Here is a 21,744-nt window from a genome sequence, read left to right as displayed (position 1 = left end):
TCAGTTATCTAGGAAAAGGCATTCGCTAAATCTAAATAATATTTTTCATTGTGCCTCCTTGTGCAATACACAAAAAGGTAGATTTAAAAAAAAAAAAAAATGCACGTGCGCCCATGAAGGCAGCTATTTCATAACACGCACCCGTCAGCGCGTGCATGTTATAAAATACGAGTCCCACGCCCACCTGCGTGCCAGATTTTCATGTCCACATGCGCATGTGCAGGCAGGTGGCCTTCTCCATGTGCAGGGGGAGGGGGATTTTAGAAAAATATGCAAGGCAACACGATCAGACTTCCCCAGTACCCACCCAGTCCGCTCCAAATCAGAAGTGGACTGGGAGGGACTTTTCCTATCCCTAACCCTACCCTTCCTACCTCCTCCTCGACCCCTAAACTAACCCTAACCTTCCCCATTTTTTTTTTAAATTTTTATACTGCTCCTCGGGAGCAGAAATATACTCCGCACAGCAGCCAGCGTGCACTTCCCCGGGACAGCAGCTAAAGGCGGTGGCCCGGCCCACCCCTTTTGTAGGACCCAGTCCTTCTGCGAGTAACAGGGGTTACACGAGTGGCCGGCCCCCTTCTAAAATGCACGTGGCGTATACAAGGCCCAGCCCAGCATGAAAGCCCCCGTTTTTACGCGCGCAGCCCTTTAAAATCAGCCCTAAAGCGTGTATAGTTTGTCATACTATCACCTTGTGCCTGCATTGATTGGTTTGTGGAGTTTCTCAAACAGCTGTAGTTTTTACAGTGAGAGGTCATGAAAGCTGTGCATTGTAGGAAATTTGCCTTACTGTAAACGAACCCCCTCCCCCATATTTTCCATGTCCTAATACGTCCTAATGTTTAGCCCAATTGGGTGGTAACAAGACATTATGGGGAATCTGTTTCTCACTAGGGAGAATTCTCTCGTTTACACAGAAACTCTGGCCTAAGCCTGCAACCCCAGTCTGAAGCCTGCAAGAAAGCAGCAACTTTTTCCACTGATTTAACAAAGTTTCAAAAAAAGACATCATCCTACATCTGTGACATAGTTAAGAGCCTTTGTTCTATTTACCACAGGCTGACATACGGACAAAATATTGGCTATACTTCTAATTGTATGTTCAAGACATGTTTATGGAGTTTAAGCAGGAGCCTGTCATTGTGAAGAAAGGTGAATGAGAATTTAGCTATCTGTATAGTCACGGAGCACGATGGAAGGCAAAAACCAGGGGGCACCCCATGCCCCAAAGAAAAAAAAAAAAAAAAGATCCTCACACGGTGAAGTCTCACCCCCACTCCATCATCAGAGCACAGCATGACTCCAAGGGCCACCCCATCAGCGGACATTCTGGAGGTAAATAGTGTAGCTGAGTTCAAAGAGAAGATGGACCGATCCCAGGCTGATTCACAGAGCAGGGATGTTACTTCAGCTTCAATGAAAGCGAGACACTGGCAGGATGGGGCAGGCCTCCTCTGTAGGACTTAATACTTGGCTAATGAAATATGACAGCACATAGTCGTGAAAGCTATAGTCTTTTTTTTTTTTTTTTTAATTTTTTTATATACAAAAAGCATCATGAAGATTACAACTTTTCTAACATTTTTTTTTCATCCTTACTTTGGCACCATACTTTTCTTTTAAAAAAAAACTTTTACTTGGAGGAAGTTGTTAATTTAGTAAAATATATACTATAAGAATGTATTCAATAGTGTATATTAAATGTTCAGTCCTCTAAAAAGAAAAGAAGTGTTAATACTACAGCAAAATGAACAGGACAAGGCAGCAGAAGCCTAGGAAGATAAAAAGTAGCTTCTTGTGAAAGCAGTTTGGAAACTACCTACATCCCCCCCAAGAGGAAATATAAAATTTATTTCTGGCACGTACTGGGCCTGCCCAGCATTAACAGGAGGGCACAGGCTTCCCTGCCTTCATTTCTTTCCCTGTGTCCACATTTCCCACTTAATTGCAAGAATGCGGACAACAGTGGTTGTGAGCAGAGTAAACAGCAAAGCTGCAGGCCTCTATCCGGAACTGCAGAGGATCAACCAGAATGGAAACCAGAACTTGCATTTGTGATCTTGGGGGCGGCAGGAGCTACAAAATTCTGAAATCCTAAGCTGTGTCATGCTTCCAGTAACAAGAGCAGCATCCCTGAACAGTGTCGGTTGAATTCCCTCTCTCCTGCACGGCCCGTGAGAGAAGCAGCATGGCTCTGACACATACCGCCACCTTGGAGGAATGGCTCTGTAGCAGGTGCTGCACTCGCAATGGATTCATATTTTAATAAAAAGGACACCGGAAACAACACTGAAGCCAGTAATGAGCAGTAGGACTTTGAGGATACGCTGCTGAGAGGAGCTGAGCTCATGAGGCAGAATCTCCAGGAAGGTGATGTAGATGAAGGTGCCCGTGGCAATGCCCTCCAGCACACTGCGGGTCAGCTGGTGCACAGCATTCGATGACTCTGTCAGTGCCACTCCTAGTCCAATGCCCAGGGGAGACATGACAGCGAAGAGCAGAATGCAGGTCACTACCACCGTCTGCCGCAGCTGGCTCTGCACAAGCTTCAGGGCCAGGCTACAAGCAATGATGCACTTGTGGATTAAGAGAGCCAGCGAGATCTCCAGCACCTTGGAGCTTGTCTCCTGCAGCCCCACTGCCAGCCCCTCAAAGACCGAATGCAGTGAGAGTGAGAAGACCAGGATGAAGGAGCGGATGATGGAGTGTGAATTGAAGTCAATGTGGATGTGGACTCTCTCCTCGCCATGCTGATGTGGCAGGGGTGCTGGGCCATCATGCCAGTGCCGGGTCTGGATTTGGTTACTCACAGAAGTCCCCAACAACGTCCGCGTCTCCTGCAGGGATCCAGACTGGTCTTTGTATGCTAGGACAATCTGCTCCATCACCAAGACTATGAAGAAGCCCATCGCAATGATGAACTCCTGTAATGGGAACTGCAGCTGAAAGAGGAACCAGAAGCTTCAGTATCATCATGCTAATTACTCAGGGTACACAGAATTCAAATCACAGTACCAGAGGCAGCTCAGTTTAGTTTAATAAAATGTACTGATCGCCTATGCCAAGGCACTAAGGGGTAGATTTTCAAAGGGGTACGCGCGTACCCCCCAAAAACCTACCCCAAACCCCCCCTGCGCGCGCCCCGGGACGCGTGTAAGTCCGGGGGCTTGCATGAAGGGGCGTGTCGGGGGCGTGCCCAGAGTGACGCGGCGTTTTTGGGGTGTGTCACACGTGACGCGACGTTTCGGGGGCGGTGCCGCGGGCGTGGTTTCGGCCCGGGGGCATTCCGGGGGCGTGGCTGCGCCCTCCGGAATAGCTTCTGGGTCGGGTCTTGGCGCGCCAGCAGCCCGCTGGCGCGCGCAGATTTACATCTGCCTCCGGCAGGCGTAAATCCATGGATAAAGGTAGGGGGGGGTTTAGATAGGGCCGGTGAGGGGAGGGCGAAAGAAAGTTCCCTCCGAGGCCGCTCCAATTTCGGAGTGGCCTCGGAGGGAACGGAGGCAGGCTGTGCGGCTCGGTGCGCGCAGGCTGCCCAAAATCGGCAGCCTTGCGCGCCGATCCAGGATTTTAATGGCTACGTGCGTATCTATTGAAATCCCGCGAACAAAAGTACGCGCTCGCACAAAATTATAAAATCCGACTCTAAGTGATTTACAATTAGTACATTCATAAAACATATATAAAAATAACCTCTCAACTGGAGTTGGATCACTTAATAAACATATTCAACATAAAAATAACCTAACAGTATGAACAATACAGAACCATCACAGTGCACAATTAAATAGATAAAAATTAATCAAAGACCTGTTTCAACAAAACCTTCAACAGACTTAATACCTTGACGTCTGCCATACTGACCTTTAGAATATAGAAGAGGACAAAACAAGGACCAATAGAGTATTGTCCAGTCACACATGGGAGATAACATGATCATGAAAGAGGGGGACTTGATGTCTTAAGTTCCTGCTTCCCAGTCTTAGCCTCCACCTTTAACCTCCTGTGGCTGAGAAAAAACCCCTGCAGAGAAGGGATAAACTAGAAGGCAGAGAAGCTGAGCCTGCAGGCAGTGTGAAGAGTGCACATGACAGTGGATGGAAGAGAGAGTGGGGAGAAAGATGTAATCCCTGCATGAGAAGTCTCCCAGTGTAATTGTTTGGGAAAGGGAAATGTTAAACTGCCAGACCCCTGAGAGACAGCCCTGCTGAGACGAAACTCAAAGCTGGGCATTCTGGGAAGGAATGAAGACAGGCAAGACAGAGGCTACTCCTGAGTGCGCCACAAACTGGAACAAAATGGCAGAGTAGAACTATGGTTACTGGAAATCAGACTCACCGTGATATGCAGGGTCTCCAGAGCCTCAGAGATGCCGGAGAGGTAATCTGGCAAGAGATCCAGGAGACAGGTAGCAAGAAAAACCCCACCGGCAAAACAGCTCACCAGACTCAGGATCTTCCGCCGGGTATCTGTCCAAAAGCATCACATCGGTGTTAAGCAGCAGATAGGATTAGTTCATCTGCACTGTGCCAGCAAAAATCACCATGTAACAGGTAATAATATCACCAGGATCAGATGAGTCAGGGATATGAACCACTCACTGCTAATCAGGGGAGAAGGTCAATCATTTAATTTCAAGCTCTCATGTCATCTCCTCCATATTCCTTCTGAAGCCGGCTATCTGCAGCCTTGAGTATCTAATCTCCTGTTTTAAGTCCTGTGTGTGCCTTGCAGAAGGTTTCTGAACAAGTTAAACTTTTCTGGTAAAGCAGGAAAACAGCTCTGCTGCTGTTCCTCCTCTGTCATTCCTTGTGGATGGATACTGTTACATTGCTATAGGTACCGTCTACTATATCTGTGTCTCATACTCAAAAAAAACCCCAAAAAACCCACATATTTGCACTAGCTTTCTGGGAGATTTCATAATGGAGTTTGTTTTCTTAGGCTCTACTCTCAGTATCCCATAGAAAATTGTCCTTTAAAAAATCTTAACTGAACATGAAATACAATGTAAATGATTTTCTCACTGTCGTGTAGAGATAACAAGCAGGTAAGTACACATTTATGCATGTCACAGGCTTCTGTAGATAAAAGAATGCATGCTGTTATACAATATACACACAGTTTCTGCTGCTGAAAAAAAGGGATATTCCAGGAGAATAAGCTGCCTTAGCTAAACAAAAAATAAAAACAAACTCGAACAGAAAGAGGATTAGCAGCAAAATTTAGGGTCAAAGCAGGTCTCAACCTTTCCTCAAATAGGGCAGTGTTTATCTAAGTAACGTCTATCCTCCGTACCTTTGCCCCCAGGACTGATCTGAGAAGGGACAGGTGGGCTGCAGCAACTCGTGGAGAGCTCTGCGAGAAGATTTACTGTCCCTCATAAACCCAGACTTATCTTCAGAAGTGATTTCATCCAATCCAGTTCCTTAGATTAGAAGAAATGAAGCAGAAAACCAACCAGCATCCAAATTGGACAGTCCCTAAGGTAAACACTAAAGCTCTGGCAAAAAGGCAAGAGAGCAGCTCATCATAAGTCCCACAAAAGAAGAAAGCAACACACCCCAGTGTGGGGCAGCAGGTTACCTGTAGAACCCGCGTTCCTCTGACACCGCAAAACAAACAGAGGGACAAGGCCACACACCACTGTCAGCAGCAGCAGGGTCACCATTGACCCCAGTTTCACCTCCAAGCCCACTGACGACCGGGGAATAGAATGAAAATTTGGGCTCCAAACCATTCTCCCAGAGTTCCCCATTCTTCTTAGCTGCAGGTACAGTCAAGATGTCCTTCTGGGTCACAAAGCACCAGTATTAGGCAAAGAGCTGGCTGCGTTCTAGCAACAGGTCACAAATTCTGCACCTACAAATGAATAACACAGATTTAATGTAAATAATCCAGCAGGTACAGAAGACTATTATCAGCCTCTCTGCTTCGTTTCCAAAAGGACAAGCAAGAATCTAAAAGAATTTAAAACTTAATTCTGCAGACCCATTTACATCAAGCTGTTCTTGCACTGTTAAGAAACACATTTTAAAGTTGGAATGCCTTCCTTATTCTACACTCTGTGATGTAGCAGTGCCCAAAGTTTTTGTTCTCCGACTCCATCTGCTGGTAGGAATGCACAACCCACTGGTATGGACTGATTTATTTATTTATTTATCGGGTTTCATGTACCGTGGTTCGGTTTTGCCATCACAACGGTTTACAAAGTTTAGATATTTAACAGAGTTTTCAAAAATTCATACGTTTGTTAACATAGTTATCTTAGTCATTATAAACATGGTTTGGTTGTAAATTGTACAGGTTAAATTACGTGCTTTGGATTGGTTCTGCATGTTTATATGGGTCGATAGGGAAGTTGTGGCATAGCATCATAGGGTGTTTTGGTAGGCTTTGGTGAACATCCAAGTTTTTAGTTCTTTTTTTGAAGGTTTTTAAATTTTGTTGTGTTCTCAGTTCGGTTGGGAGGGAGTTCCATAGTTCGGGGCTTCCTAGGGATATGGCTCTCTTCCGAGTTGAGGTAAGTTTGTGACCAGCAGGTGGGATTTTTAATAGACCTTTGTTAGCTGAACGGAGATTTCGGTTTGGTAAGTGGAGTTTTATGGATGCACTTAGCCAATTTGTTTTTCATATATTATTTTGTGTATTATGGATAGTATTTTGTAGTCTATCCTGTATTTTATTGGGAGACAGTGTAGTGAAATGTGAGTTGGAGTAATGTGATTGTATTTTTTCATTCCTGTGAGTATTCTGGCAGCTGTATTTTGAAGGATTTGGAGAGGTCGGATGGTGGTGAGAGGTAAGTTGAATAGCAGGGAGTTGCAGTTATCCAGGTTGGAGAAGATGAGTGGTTGGAGGACTGTTCTGAAGTTGTTGGGGGGAAGGAAAGGTTTTAGGTGTCTTAGGGTTAGGAGTTTGTGATATCAGTCTTTGATTTTTGCGGAGATGTGGTTCTTGAAGGATAGTTCTTTGTCAATTATGGCTCCTAAGTTGCGGGCATGAGTGACAGGGGAGATTGCTGACTTTTGATTCATTATGTTGAGTGGTGGTATGTGCGTAGGTTTATTCTTTCTATCTAGCATGATATTTCTGTCTTATCAATGTTTAAGATAAGTCTCATGTTGGTTAGAAGTTGCTTTATTTTGGTGAGGTAGTTGGCTGTATTTTTGTAGGTGTCTTCCAGAGAGTTGTGTATTGGATAAGTATTTGGATATCATCAGCATATATGAAGTGAGTCAGTTTAAGGTTTGAGAGGACGTGGCATATCGGGAGAAGATAAATGTTGAAGTGTCGCTGATAGCGCAGAGCCTCGGGGAACTCCAGTGTCAAGGTTTATTTTCTTTGAGAGGATGTCGTTGATTGACACTGGTAGGTCCTTTGTGATAGATAGGATGAGAACCATTGTAGGGTTTTTTCTTTTACACCGATTTCGGAGAAAGGTCAATCAGTATTGAATGGTTTACCGTGTCGAAGGCTGCTGATAGGTCTAGTAGGACTAGAAGGTAGCTGTGGCCGTTGTCAAATCCTTTGATCTGATCTGGGTATGTTCAGGAATCCTAATTACAGCATCAACAAATTACAGATGTCATAGGAGATACACAAACAATAATATAAGATGATTCTCAGCTGCTGAGGAAGAGACCTGAGTTCTCCTTATGGCTTCCATCAAACTGGGTCAGACCAACGGGCTATTGATCCCAGCACCATGTCTCCAGAAGAAGCCAATCCGGGTCGCTTGGCAAAAAAATCCACAGATCCTAATAGGGAGAGCCATTCTCTTTTGTTCACTCCCAGCTCTCGGCAGTAAGAGATGGCATTCCCTAAACCTACCTAGCATTTCCATGGACTGGAAACATCACTCTTATTGGCTGCTTGGAATGGCTCTAACTTGAGCTCTATCCTGTTCACAAGCCCAGATCTACTTGCTGAAGGAAGAGTTCAATGTGAGCCCCAACTCATGATCTACAATCAGTAAGGGCATTAGGTTTATGTGATAAAAGCCTGATCTGGAGATTCTGACTGCTAGTCCTATAGCATCTCAAGTTTATGCATACCCTTAATCTCAATGCTGATTTGACAGATCTAATAGGAAGTAACAAACTTTCAAAACAAAACAAAAAGAAACGTTTGTAAAAAAATAAATAAGTAAAATAAAAATACTTTTCCCTGAAGTGATGGAAATCAGGAACAGCTCACCACTTCCCAGAAAAGGCTGAGGCAGCAGCCAGGTCTCCCCTCCCCATCCTTCCTGCCCACAACACTGAGTTCTGAGACACAAACTTTATTTATATTCCGCTTTTCAACATTTCAAAGCGGATTACATTCAGGTATTGTAGGTACATATGCATGCATGCATGCATACATACATACATACTGAAACACACAGAGACATACACATAGCCACACACATACTGAAAGACACATAAACATACACATACTCACACACAGATACACTCATACAAAAACTTTCCGCTCCACCCCCACAATGAGCGCTGGGGACGGATTGATCCCAATTAAGATCCGAAACTCTACCACTTTCCAGGGCCGAACATGGGTCCGGGGAAATTTCGAGGTGCTGGGCAGCCATAAAGCGGCATTATAATTCTCATAATGACAAGTCCCAACATACCGCCGCTTGCCAGGTCCCGCTCTCAGCGCGATCTACCACGGCCGTAGCTCGCCCGAAACATTGTTTCCCGGGGGTCTGACGTCACTCCCGAACCACTTCACTTCAAGGAACAAGCGACGAGAGAACCAACCAATCAACGTGAGAAAAGAGACAGGGGAAGATCACAAGACTGACTGTCCTGGGCCAGCAAGGAGCACGACAAAGGATTGCGTGCGCCAGTCAAATATCCAATCAAGAACCTGGAGGGGAGGTTCTACGAATGATTGACGCGCCCATCAAGCAATAGACTTCTGTAGGTTGGAAGTCTTACCTCTCCACATCTGTCTGCAGTGTAGTCGTGGTAATCTGGTGTAGCAAAACTGTCAGGAGCCGTGTGGCACCGTGAACGCTCATGCCTCAATGAATTGGTTGGTCTGTAAGGTGCCACCCGCCTCTTGTCAATTTAGCTCTCCAAAGCTAGTCAAGGAATTAAAGTTAGCTCCCTAAAAAGGTAGCACCTTATATTATTTTGTTTTGGTTCGTTTATTTTTATTTCCGTGACTTCCACCGAACTAACACTGCAAGTCGCGATCTAGGGAATATACTGTCAGCAGTTACCTAAATCCTCGTTCAAGCAAACTTCCGACTCCTGTACGTCATCTTCCCCAGCCTGCCAGCATTGGTTACCAGTACCCGAAACTCAGCCTTCGCGTTCTAACCAGATTTTCCATTGGGGCTTCTTCTATTCCTAACCACCAATCGCATCAGGAGGAAGGCTGGCCGGCGAGGCTGATGGATGACGTCACATGCCAAGCTGGAAGGCGCTTAAAGGGGTGAGTGTGACTGCTGCCTAAGCTTTACTGAGCGTTGCTATAGCAACCGAGCCCCGGATTGGTGACGTCGGAAAGGCTCAAGCTGAGCTGCCCCGTATCTCAACGTTTCGTTTGATGCGATCGTTTTTGGAAATGTCAAGGCGGTGGCGGCTTACTCTGTACGACCTTCCATTTTTGGAATAACGCCCGGCCAAGCAGGGCTCATAAACTCCAACTCTGGGGACGAGTCTGCCTCACACCACGAGGCATTCTGGGATCTGTGGTCGTGCCGCCAATAATGCCCCATATAGCAAGATTCTGGCAGTGACAAAGCCTGAGCACGAATGATTGTAGCGTGGTGATAACACGCATTATTGGGCGTGTGGGACTAGTGCACTTAAAGAGTATGTGGCAGGACACCGCGAAGCAAAGGCCGGAAGTTTCTTCTGCTCTTACGCATCACAGCGAACCCCACGTGCAATCTAGTCTTTGTATTGACTAGGCTTTAAAAGCCCCCTCCTTTTCCCCACCTTAACTAGGGAGGCTGGCAGCTGTGTACCGAGGCGGAAGGCATTTTTCTCTACTCTGGAATGCCCCTCTAGTCCAAGGGATGCTCCTGCACGCCCTGCTGCAATGCCACAGCTGGAAGGTTTCTACTGGGAGTAACAAACAAACAAAAACACACACACACACACACACACATTTTAAAATTTCCTAAACATCCATAAAATATTTCAAAACAGCAGAGGTATCAAATAACACCCTATAATTAAAACTAACAAGGATTTAAAAAAAGATGCTGCTCTCCCTCTCTGCATCTTAAGATAGTTTAGACTGGGACAGGCAAGCACACACACCATATGCTCCCTGTTATACACACACACACACATGCTTGGTGAGAGAGAGAGAGCATGTGTGTGTCTCACACAGACATGCTTCATCCATCTCTCACACACACACTTCCTCTGTGTCTCTCTCACATGCTAACATACACATGCTTCCTCTACCTCTCTCTCACATGCACACATACAGACAAAAACTGGAAACCTCAGGCCAGATTCTGTATGCAGTGCAACAATGGAAAAACAGAAAATCTTCAAAGCAATACAATCAAGAAATATAAATCAATCAGAATAATAAAACTATACTAAAAAAATATATTCAATAATTAGAAGTTCCTGTACAAATGATTTTATCATGAATGCCGGTATATAAAAAACCTAAATAAATAAATAAATGTTTAAAAATTTTCTAAACATCGATAAAATATTTTCAAAACTGCGGACATCGAATAGTAATTAAAACTAATAAGGATTTTAAAAAACTCTCACTCTCCATACCTGTCACCATGAGATTGTCGTGAATGGGGGGTACACACATCACAGAGACACAAACAAAATATGCTCCCTCTGTCTCTCACACACATACACACTTGGTGCGAGACAGAGGTAGCTTGAGTGTGTGTGTATGTGAAAGAGATATACACACATGTTCCTCCATCTCTCACACACACCCTTCCTCTGTATCTCTCACACATGATTCCTGTTTCACCTACGCATACACAGACACATGCTTCCTCTCTCTCACCTCTACCCCCCACCCCGGCACACAGGCACCCTCTCACACATATAGAGAAAAATAACCCATGCTATAGTTACACAATGTTAGGTTCCATATTAGGTGCTACAACCCAAGAAAGAGATCTAGGCGTCATAGTGGATAACACATTATTGAAATCGTCGGTTCAGTGTGCTGCAGCAGTCAAAAAAGCAAACAAAATGTTGGAAATTATTAGAAAAGGAATGGTGAATAAAACGGAAAATGTCATAATGCCTCTGTATCACTCCATGATGAGACCGCACCTTGAATACTGTGTACAATTCTGGTCGCCGCATCTCAAAAAAGATATAATTGTGATGGAGAAGGTACAGAGAAGGGTGACCAAAATGATAAGGGGAATGGAACAGCTCTTCTATGAGAAAAGACTAAAGAGGTTAGGACTTTTCAGCTTGGAGAAGAGACGGCTGAGGGGGATATGATAGAGGTGTTTAAAATCATGAGAGGTCTAGAACGGGTAGATGTGAATCAGTTATTTACTCTTTCGGATAATAGAAAGACTAGGGGGCACTCCATGAAGTTAGCATGGGGCACATTTAAAACTAATCGGAGAAAGTTATTTTTTACTCAACGCACAATTAAACTCTGGAATTTGTTGCCAGTGGATGTGGTTAGTGCAGTTAGTATAGCTGTGTTTAAAAAAGGATTGGATAAGTTCTTGGAGGAGAAGTCCATTAACGGCTATTAATCAAGTTTACTTAGGGAATAGCCACTGCTATTACCAGCAACAGTAACATGGAATAAACTTACTTTTTGGATACTTGCCAGGTACATGTAGCCTGGATTGGCCACTGTTGGAAACAGGATGCTGGGCTTGATAAACCTTTGGTCTGACTCAGTATGGCATGTTCTTATGTGCTTATGTTCTTATGTTCATACGCACCCACAGGCATACACGCACCGCAGGGCTTCTGCCGCCCGCTCCCAGTGTGCTGCTGGCAATGCTGGGCCTCTTCTTCTGCCGCCAGCTCCAGGAGTACCAGTGGCAACGCTGGGCCTGTTCTTTGCGCCAAGACGGCTCCAGGAAATACTGGCAGCACCGCTGGCCTCTGCCACTACAGGTCCTTGCTTTTGCTGGTGGGGTTTCCCCCATCACATCACTCTTCCACGCCGCCACAGGACCTTCCTGCTGGCGGCAATGGCACCCCTCCTCCTGTTGCCACCGGGGGCAGACCGCCTCCCTCGCCCGCTCCCCCCCCCCCCTCTGAAAACACCTAATACCTCCATTCCAGATTTAGGGTTATATAGAAAAGTCACTGTGTGCAGGGCCGGTGCTAGCTTTTTTGCTGCCCTGTGCAAAACAATTACTGTGCTCCCCCCCTCCGATTCATTCAGTGTCTGTCCCGGGCGCAACAAATAAAGCCCAGCTCCATCCTGCAAACTATATATTTTTAAAACTGACACCCTCCCACCACCCCGGAATGCATGGATATGAAAGTGTATTAAGTACCCTAGGCAAACCTTACAGCCTTGCACACATACCATCCCACACACCCCCCACATCCTTTACAGCCACACACAATTAAATTAAGCATTTATAATAAATATTACATGAAAAAGAACATTCAAAAGTACAGTCTTTTGAGGCAAAAATAACACAACATGCATATTATATTTACATGCACTTCTGTGGTGCCTCCCAGAAAACTCTGGAAAAAAAGACACTTGGAGCTCCTATGGAATTAAGACTTTTTGTAATGCATTTGGGTGTGAGCAGGGCCCTCAGAAAGCCATGTATTACCATTACAATATAGTAAACCTCCCACACCAAAACAACCCTAACAACCTTATCTATGAGAAGGCAACACTGCACCTTTTACACCAGGCCCTAGAACACCAATAAAAGCTCTTCTGAGGAAAGCAGGCTGCTATAGATCCCTTCACAGAAATTACATGCTAGCAAAATACCTCACCTCAATCATATATGCAGAACACAGCATTGTGTCCTTCAGCGCCTTTGACAGCACTGCCTCCTTCAGCAGAGTGTTTCAGCGCATGTGGATGTGCAGGTTCCCTCAGCACCCTTTATGGCGCACTACCCTTTGCCTGAGTACCCTTGGGCAGTGCATAGGATGTTGATGCCAAAGGCATGTAGTCTCTGTACATGGCACCCTTGGGCACCCTGGACAATTTTGTGTTCTGAAAAGGAGGAAGAAGCATGGGGAGACATGGATGCTCTCGGAGCATAAGAGGATACCAGGAATGAGCCATGATTGCTCTCGGTGGGGTTTGGCTGACGCAGAAGCAAACAATGTGCTTTGCATAGGCTACGAGTGAGGTTCACCATAGGGGAAAGGACTGAAGGACCTCTGAAGTCACTGAGGGAGTCGCGGCTACTAGAGTGGCAGAACTTACGTCAGTGAGGTGGAGAAACATCCAGCTTCCGCTTGGAAGACTTCAGCTGCAGGGATTCATACTTGACTTTAAGATCCCTGTAGCAATGCACCCTGGGAGACATGCGGCCACATGTTTTGCAGCTTCGAAAAGTCATGCTGAGGTCCTAAGCAAAGGAAGCAAATTCCATGAAGTTCCCTCTATGACAATTTTTTTATTGCATTGAGGACAAAGACAAAAAGGGAAACCCATTTGTGGGAGCTTGCCTTGGACATGGTAACAAAAAAAAAAAAGGGAGAAGACCACAGCCAAATAGAGAAATTGCTACTTACCTGATAATTTCCTTTTTCTTTAATAAAGATAGGTGGATCCATACCAGAAGGTTATGCAGCTCTACCAGTAGATGAAGACAGAGCAAAGCTGACGTCACAGTATATATATACCCCTGCACTGATATCAGCCCACCAGTATTATTTGCAAAAGCCAACTGTGGACAAACTAATAAAACTTGATTATTAACAGACAACCACTCTAGCACTCATCTAACAGGAAACCACTAATCTCAGACGGAGTGCAATAACACTAGTCTAGGGACTAGATTGACACTTACTAGTAACCCCTGGAACACACAGTCACGTAGGAGGACAATAGCACAACCATCCGGCAGCCAAGGGCAGGAAGATGGATCCACCTATCTTCGTTAAAGAAAAGGAGATTATCAGGTAAGTAGTAATTTCTCCTTTCTTAGCATTCAGATTGGTACATCCCACTGGTGTGGATCCACCTAAGCTACTCCCAAACAGGGCAAGAGGCTGCCCATAGTCCAATCAATACCGCACGTGTGAAGGCTGCATCCTCCCGGGTCTACACATCCAGGCAGTAATGCCTGGAAAAGGAATGAAAGGAGGACCACGTCGCAGCTCGGCAAATCTTGACGGGAGACAGCAATCTAATCTCTGCCCATGACACTGCCTGAGCCCTTAGCTGACTAGGCAATGGTTGCTCAGCATCCACATTCGTGGCCATGACTACCTCCTTAATCCAGCAGACTATTGTAGCCCGCGACACCAGCTCACCCTGTTTACTCCCATCATGGAGTATAAACATCTCTCTCCCTGTCCAGAGTCAGCAGGGAAATTGATTGATTCAAGTGAAAATCCGAGACTACCTTTGGCAAAAAAGATGGAACAGTACGCAACTGTGTTGCCCCCGGAGTCACTCGCAGAAATGGTTCCCGGCAAGACAAGGCCTGCAGTTTGGAGACTCTATACGCAGAACAAATTGCCACAAGAAACACCATTTTCAAGGTAAGTAATCTCAAAGAAAGGCTTCACAGCAGTTGAAAAGTGGGACCCGCCAGAAAATCCAAAACCAGATTCCCTGTACGTACCTGGATCAGTCCAGACTCCTGGGTTTTGCCTCCCCTCCAGCAGATGGAGACAGAGAAGTTTTACCAGACTCTGCCCTAATCCACAAGGTGCCACCTACAGCCTATCAGTATTTCTCTGTCTCCACCAGATGGTGGAGGTGCAAACCTACGGTCTGGTATTAGTCAGTGAGAGGTTCCTACAAAAAAAATAATAATTATAATAGTAGACAGAGTTTAGCTAGGTTTGCTTTGGAAAGCTGGTTAGCCTGTTTTTTCTTTTTAAAGTAAACCCCCCCCCCCAAAAAAAAACAAAAAACAGAGGAACGTTTACTTCTCGCCTCCCATGGGGTTTGGCAGGTCCTGAGCGGACCATCCCCCCTGGTTTTAGAGGCTGTCAAGGCAGGGGTCGAGGGCCCTATTGCCTAGTGTGTGCCGAGAACGGGGTGATACCGGGGAGCCCGGCTCACTCACCCCGGGAGGATCAAAGCTGCATTTCAGCACTGTGGACAGGTTTGGCGGCAAAATAATTAGTTAATTTTAATATTCACTGCGCTGCTCCGACGATCGGGCTCTCCCTTCCCCTGCGGTCGCTTCACGCCGGCTGTCATTTTTTTCTTTCAATTGGTTTGGTTGGCATATCAGGGCTACTGCTGTCATGCCGCGGAGAGCGAGTTGCAGGGCCTGCGGCTCGGCACACGTGCAGCTTTCATGCAACGCTCTGTGTTCCTCCTGCCTCCCCGGAGGGGAAGGTCCTTCCATTTCAGCTGGGGAGGTCAGGGGGACTATTCACACGGTTTCAGGAGTGTTTCTTAGACCACGGGCAGTTTCAGCTGATCCTGTTCCCGCTCAGCAAGGGAACGGATGCCATTTTAGATGGTTCTCAGTCTGCCATGTGGCCCGCGGAGGAGGGGATTCTCCCACCGCAACTTTCCCCGCAGCAAATGGCCCTGGGCGGGGGGGGGGGGGGGGGAGCATGGTCACTATCAAAACATAGTTGGAGTAGAGGATAGCCCTGAGGGGGGCGGATGATTCCTTCTTATCCTCATCATTTTCTTCTGATTTTATATTGAGGCTCCACAAGGCCTATAAGGCCAGGAAATCAGAGAAAAGGCAAGCGGGAGATAAGATTGCTACTGATCCTCCCATTCCCAAGGCACGGAAGCGGTCCCTAGCTACAGGTGCAGCTGCCCACTTAAAGGTAAAGCGCACCTTAAGATCTATGGCTCCTCGCCCAGGCACGGACTCCTCCTCTGATTTATCAGACCAGGATGATCCAGCTATGCCATCCAAGCCTCCGCTGGGGGTGGATGCTGAAACAGATCCGCAGCAGGATTCCCTCCGGAGCCCCCATGCAGTTGAAGGGGATGATCTCAAGATAATTCTTCGCCTGTTTAGGAAGGAGGAACTGGGTCCCCTTATTCCTGTCATATTGGAGGAGTTAGGTATTGAATTACTGCCTGCGGAATCCAGGTTGGGAGCTCTTGATCCGGTAGTGTTGGGCCTCTGGGGTCCAACCACTTCGTTTGCCTTTCATTTTTCAGCTACTGATTTGTTATTCAGGGAATGGGACATTCCGGATCTCAGCTTGAAAGTTAGTAAAGCCATGGATAAGCTGTATCCTCTGCCAGAGGAGGAGTTAGATCTGCTTCAGGTCACCAAGGTGGATGCGGCGGTGTCCGCCGTCACCAAGAAGACCACCATTCCAGTCACGGGTACTACAGCCCTGAAGGACCTGCAGGACCGGAAGTTGGAGCTGAAACTTAAGAAAATTTTTTAGGTCTCAGCACTAGGAATGTGAGCCGCTATGTGCAGCAATTTTTCTTTGAGGGCTGGCCTATGCTGGGTGCAGCAGTTGCAGGCTAATGAGGGTCTTTCTGCTGATGAGGCTCTTCAGGCCAGCCATCTGGAAGCGGCTATTGCATACAGTGCCGATGCTCTTTATGATCTGTTGCGGACTTCTGCCAGAACTATGGGTGTCTGCTGTATCAGCGCGCAGACTCTTATGGCTAAGAAATTGGTCTGCGGATGTTTCTTTCAAGGCTCAACAGGGTTCCCTGCCTTTTAAGGGCAAATTGCTCTTTGGCAAGGACTTAGAGGACATGATTCAGTCCCTGGAGGAAAACAAAGTGCATAGACTACCGGAGGATAAGCCCAGATCCAGGGGTGCTTATACCTCTCGGTCTCGTTTCCGGGGAAATCAGAGATTCCGTACCTCCCGGACTGCCGGTTCTTCCTTTCGGCAGAATTTGAACAGACAGCAGTCATGGTCCCAGTCTTTTCGAGGACAACACTTTGGTAATCCCAACAACCCTCAGTCTACTGCCGGTGGTAAGCCCTTGCAATGAAATGAGGCCGGTCCATTCCTTGGTGCCGGTCGTAGGGGGCAGATTGCCACTTTTTTTTTTTTTTTTTTTACCAGGAATGGACCAAAATAACGTCGGACCAGTGGGTCCCTACCGTGATAAGTCAAGGTTACGCTTTAGATTTTGTTCGGCGGCCACGAGACACATTTTTGGTGTCTCCATGCGCTTATGAGGAAAAGCAGCAGGCGGTACACGATACATTGCAACGCCTTCTCAAGCAGGGAGCCATACTCTGCGGAGCTACAGAGGGGCAGATACTCCATTTACTTTGTGGTTCCAAGAAAGAAGGCACCTTGCGGCCTATTTTAGATCTAAAGAAGGTCAACAGATGTCTTCGCGTACCTTGTTTTCAGATGGAGACCCTGCGGTCGGTCATCGTCTCTGACCAAAAAGGGGAGTTTCTCACATCACTGGACCTCACGGAGTCCTATCTGCATATCAGCATCAGGGATGCCCATCAGAAGTTTCTGAAGTTCTTCATCTTGGGTCAGCATTATCAGTTACGAGCCCTGCCTTTCAGGCTGGCCACTGCTCCCAGAATGTTCACCAAGATAATGGTCGTGGTAGTGGCGCAGCTTCGACGAGAAGGATTGTTGGTGCATGCCTACCTGGTCGACTGGCTGATTCGAGCCAAATCAAAGACCCTTTGCCAATCGGCGATCAACAGGGTGTTGTTCCTCTTGAGGTCTCTCGGTTGGTTGGTCAATCTGGTAAAGAGTCAGCTGGTTCCCTCGCAATCCTTGGAGTTTCTGGGAGCCCTGTTCGATACATGGCAGGGGAGAGTTTTCCTTACCACGGACCGCATTGCCAAGCTGCAGGGACAGGTTCGACACTTGCTGTCCAAGAGTGTCCCCAGAGTCCGGGATTATTTGAGAGTCCTAGGATCGATGACTTCAACGCTGGAGTTAGTCCCATGGCATTACTTTCCCGGTGGAACCCAGTCTCAGAGCAATTTCATTTGCTACTTCCTCTGACGGAGACAGCAAAGGACAGTTTAGGTTGGTGGCTCCTCTCAGACAACTTATCCCGAGGAGTTTCCTTGGTAATGCCCAAGTGGCAGTGATTACCACGGATGCCAGTCTCTCTGGCTGGGGAGCGGTTTGTTTGCGGAAATCAGTGCAAGGGCTATGGTCGCCATAGGAATCGAGGTGGTCTATCAATCGCCTAGAGACCAGAGCAGTCTTTCTGGTGTTGCAAGCATTCCTTACACTCCTTCGGGGGAAGTCGGTCAGAGTCCTGTCCGACAATGCGACCAAGGTAGCCTATATCAATCAGCAAGGAGGGTCCGAGAGCCGTCAGATGGCAGTGGAGGCGCAACAGTTGATAGCCTGGGCGGAACAGCATCTACTCAGTATCGCAGTATCTCACATAGCGGGAGTAGACAATGTCCAAGCAGACTTCCTCAGTCGTCATCACCTCGATCCCGGAGAGTGGAAGTTAGCAGACAAGGCGTTTCATCTCATCTGCGACAAGTGGGGTATACCCAGTGTTATGGTTATGAGGTGTTGGAGTGGATTCTTGGGTAATACGGTGATGGCCACTCCCACGGGGAGGAGCCCTGTGAGGAACCGCAGTACCCAATAAAAGGCAGAGCGGTCCATGCCAAAACCAGGAGGCGTTGGTTCTGTACCCACTGAACTACCTTCCCCCACTGACAAACCAGTTAGAGAGCCCCAAATTCAGGCAAAACCTCTGGCAGCTCTTTTTCCATTCCTGCATCATACTGGGAAGGACCGGCTTAGTAAAATCAGGAGGAGACAGTTCTCCCTGAGCCTTCAAACAGTGCTGACACAAGTTAGAGGGTATGCCAGGCTGAGATGCCTGAGTATGGCAAGCAGCACAAAGGGTAAGTCGCTTAGGCTTCTTTGCTATTGGCGCCATAGAGTAGTCAATACGCTCCAACAAGCGTCTGAGAACTGTCCACCCAGTTGTGCTCACATTAGGCACTTGAAAAAATAGGTGCTCAAAAATTAGGCACCTAATACACTATTCAAGTAGATGCTCAACTGAGCACCTACCTGAGCACTCAATCCGTATGTAACTTGAGTGCTCGCCTAGGCGTCCTTAAGTGCATCCACCTAGGCACCCCTAAATGCACAACTGAGTGCCCAGATAGGCACCCCTAAATGCACAACTGAGCGCCCTGCTAGACACACTGATGGCGCATAAGCGCAAACCAACATACTTGAAGAGGGCAGCCTTATGTGCAGAGAAAAAGCACGTGAATGCCGCCGCAGCTTCCCACATGATGAACAATCTAAGCCTGAGAGTGGAGCCTAGTCCAAAAGACTGCTCAACCCAAGCTGCCCAAGTCCCCAAGCTCCCCAGAGGTGGGAACGGACGTCGGATTGGCATGCTGAGCTTGGAGACCAATGGGGATAGGAATCCTTAAATCAACTCCCCCTTACCTCTTTTTTTTTTTTCTTTTTAAATTTCTCTGTATCTGAGCTCAGCCCATCCCAGCCGAGTACAGAGTCAGGGTCCTGCTGTGTGGGAAGAGGGCATAGACCTTCACCACCGCCTTTGGCTTCCTGCACCCGCTTGCCTTTCAGCTGTACATTTTTTTTTTTTTTTTACAGCTAAGTCCACACCGGCAGAAACCAACTACTGGACCAAGGCACTTCTCTGAGGAAGGGATCTGAAGATATCACCTCAGGAAACATGACTGAGGGAGGAACCATAAGGTATCATCACAGGAGCGCAATGCAATAAACTTCTTTTCTCCTTCTATAACAAAACTTTTAACGCAATCCCCAATAGGGAGATGCATGTTCATCATCTGCTGGAGACTGAGAACTTGCTGGTGTGGCGGATACTACCCTTAACAAATAAGCCTTCATACTGTTGATGCAACTCCATCATTGCTTGCTGCTTTAACAGCAGGGGGAAAAGAGGAATTGGATTTACTCAGCAACCAACAAGGACATTGAACTGTACAGTCTGGGAAAACAAATAAGCATGGGGGTAAATTGCTTGATATGGCGCTTACTACCCTTAACCAAAAAGCCTGATACTACACGTCTGATGCAGTTCCAACATTGCTGTCTGCTTCAACAGCAGGGGGTGAAAGGAAATTGGACTCAAACAGTAACCAACAAGAGCCCTGACCTTGGCAGTCTGAGTAACTGATAACTATGGGAGCTTGCTGGGCAGACTGGATGGGCCATTAGGTCCTTTTCTGCCATCACTTCTATGTTTTTTCCATGTACTTGACTGATGGGCTGATGTCAGTGCAGGGGTATAAAAACTGTGACGTCAGCTTTGTTCCATAGAGGTGCATAACCCACTGCTGTGGAACCACCTATCTAAATGCTAAGAAAGTTCACATTAGCAGACAGAATGAGATGATGAGGGAGGAGTATGCGATGTCTAATGGCTCTTGGTGCCTACCAACTGTGCAATGCTGGATGATTCCAGAAGTTTCAGCTACAGATCAGTCCTGACTCGATTCCATCGAGTGACGTATCCCATCTGTAACTGATGTCCCACTTGTCCATGGAAAAAGGATGAACTGCATGGTTAAATCTAATATGTCACACCATTGTTCGATGTTATCAGCCCAGCAGGGAACTGAAACCAGATCAGTCTGCTGCACCTCTGTGTCAGAGGGGCTACTAGTTCCTTTCCTTCCTCATTCTTTAACTCAACAATAGAAAACTTGGATTTGAAGATTCTCACAATACTCTTCAATCTGTGAAATCATATCATGTTTATTTAACAAGGGATATTACAGAGTGCAGCCACTTGGGTCCTGTTACATTTTAACCTATGGAAGTTAAAAAAATCAGTTAATCTTAGCATGGATGTATTCTCATGTCTATGAAAATCACAATTAGACAAATAAAAGCTTAAACTTTAATTTAAAAAAAAAAAAATCAAACTAGTTCTCGTTTTAAAATAAAAAATCCCACCAATGACATCTAACTTGAGATTTCCTTCTTCTCTCACATGTTCCACGGTGCAGGCTTCTCTTTCTCTCTCACATGTTGCAAGAGCCCAGCTCGCCCTTCCTCTCATATCTGGCTGGGATCTAGCCTCCCCTCTGCCCATTCTGTAGGGACCCAGCCTCTCCTGTCACATTTACAGGCCGATGCAATATACTGTGCTTGGTTGAGTGCATGGCTTTACACGCGCCTTGAACACATCTCCAAAACCCTTCATGCAATATGGGGATTAGCACGTCCAAATCAGCGCATGGCTAATAGCGCTCATCACATCTAAATTCATGTCGATGAGGCTATTACTCCCCGATGCAAAAAACATATGTACGCCCGACGGGCACAGTTTTACTCTCAAAAATTAATGCCTACCCCGGAGCAGGCATTAGTTCTTGAAGAGAACGGGAAAAAAATAATTCGCCGGTCAGGTTAGGAAACTGGACACTCAATTAACAAGTATCCATTTTCCTAACTCGAGGCTGTACACAGGTTAGGAAAACGGAAACTCGAAAAATTGAGCGTCCGTTTTCCTAACCCGCAGTGACAGCCGCCTCTCCTGGGTGCCCGATGCCGAGGGGGGCACTAGGGATGCACAGTTTCCCCCAGTGCCTCCTTTTTACCACAGCAGCCTATTTAAACATTAAATCAGGCACCCGAGAGGGGTGGATCGGCACGCGTTAGGAGAGCAGGCTCTCAATCA

The 21,744-nt window shown here is 46.7% G+C and overlaps 2 protein-coding genes across 5 annotated transcripts in view; one reads left to right on the top strand and one right to left on the bottom strand.

The window, feature by feature from the left end:
* Positions 1 to 1,518: 1,518 nt before the first annotated feature.
* SLC39A1 (solute carrier family 39 member 1) overlaps positions 1,519 to 21,744 on the bottom strand; it is a 51,383-nt gene continuing 31,157 nt past the window's right edge. Inside the window, exons 1-4 of one of the 4 annotated variants that reach the window (XM_029581225.1) lie at positions 9,230 to 9,341; positions 5,587 to 5,862; positions 4,339 to 4,469; positions 1,519 to 2,945 (exon numbers count right to left, since the gene is read on the bottom strand). In XM_029581225.1, coding sequence (XP_029437085.1) covers positions 2,259 to 2,945; positions 4,339 to 4,469; positions 5,587 to 5,758 — 990 coding nt within the window. In that variant the 5' untranslated portion in view covers positions 5,759 to 5,862; positions 9,230 to 9,341 and the 3' untranslated portion in view covers positions 1,519 to 2,258. Of the gene's footprint in view, positions 2,946 to 4,338; positions 4,470 to 5,586; positions 5,863 to 8,632; positions 8,840 to 8,942; positions 9,087 to 9,229; positions 9,342 to 21,744 lie in introns of those variants that run through there. The other 3 variants (XM_029581226.1, XM_029581224.1, XM_029581229.1) reach the window with 3 other exon arrangements.
* The window catches only part of CREB3L4 (cAMP responsive element binding protein 3 like 4), a 30,461-nt gene continuing 18,043 nt past the window's right edge, over positions 9,327 to 21,744 (top strand). The window contains exon 1 of the mRNA XM_029581223.1: positions 9,327 to 9,444. The gene's annotated coding sequence lies outside the window, so the exon portion shown is untranslated. The remainder of the gene's footprint in view (positions 9,445 to 21,744) is intronic.

Source organism: Rhinatrema bivittatum, chromosome 16 (genome assembly GCF_901001135.1).
Source record: "Rhinatrema bivittatum chromosome 16, aRhiBiv1.1, whole genome shotgun sequence".
Classification (NCBI taxonomy): Eukaryota; Metazoa; Chordata; class Amphibia; order Gymnophiona; family Rhinatrematidae; genus Rhinatrema; species Rhinatrema bivittatum.
Note: the sequence above shows the minus strand (reverse complement) of the source record. Positions and strands in the feature narration are given on the sequence as shown.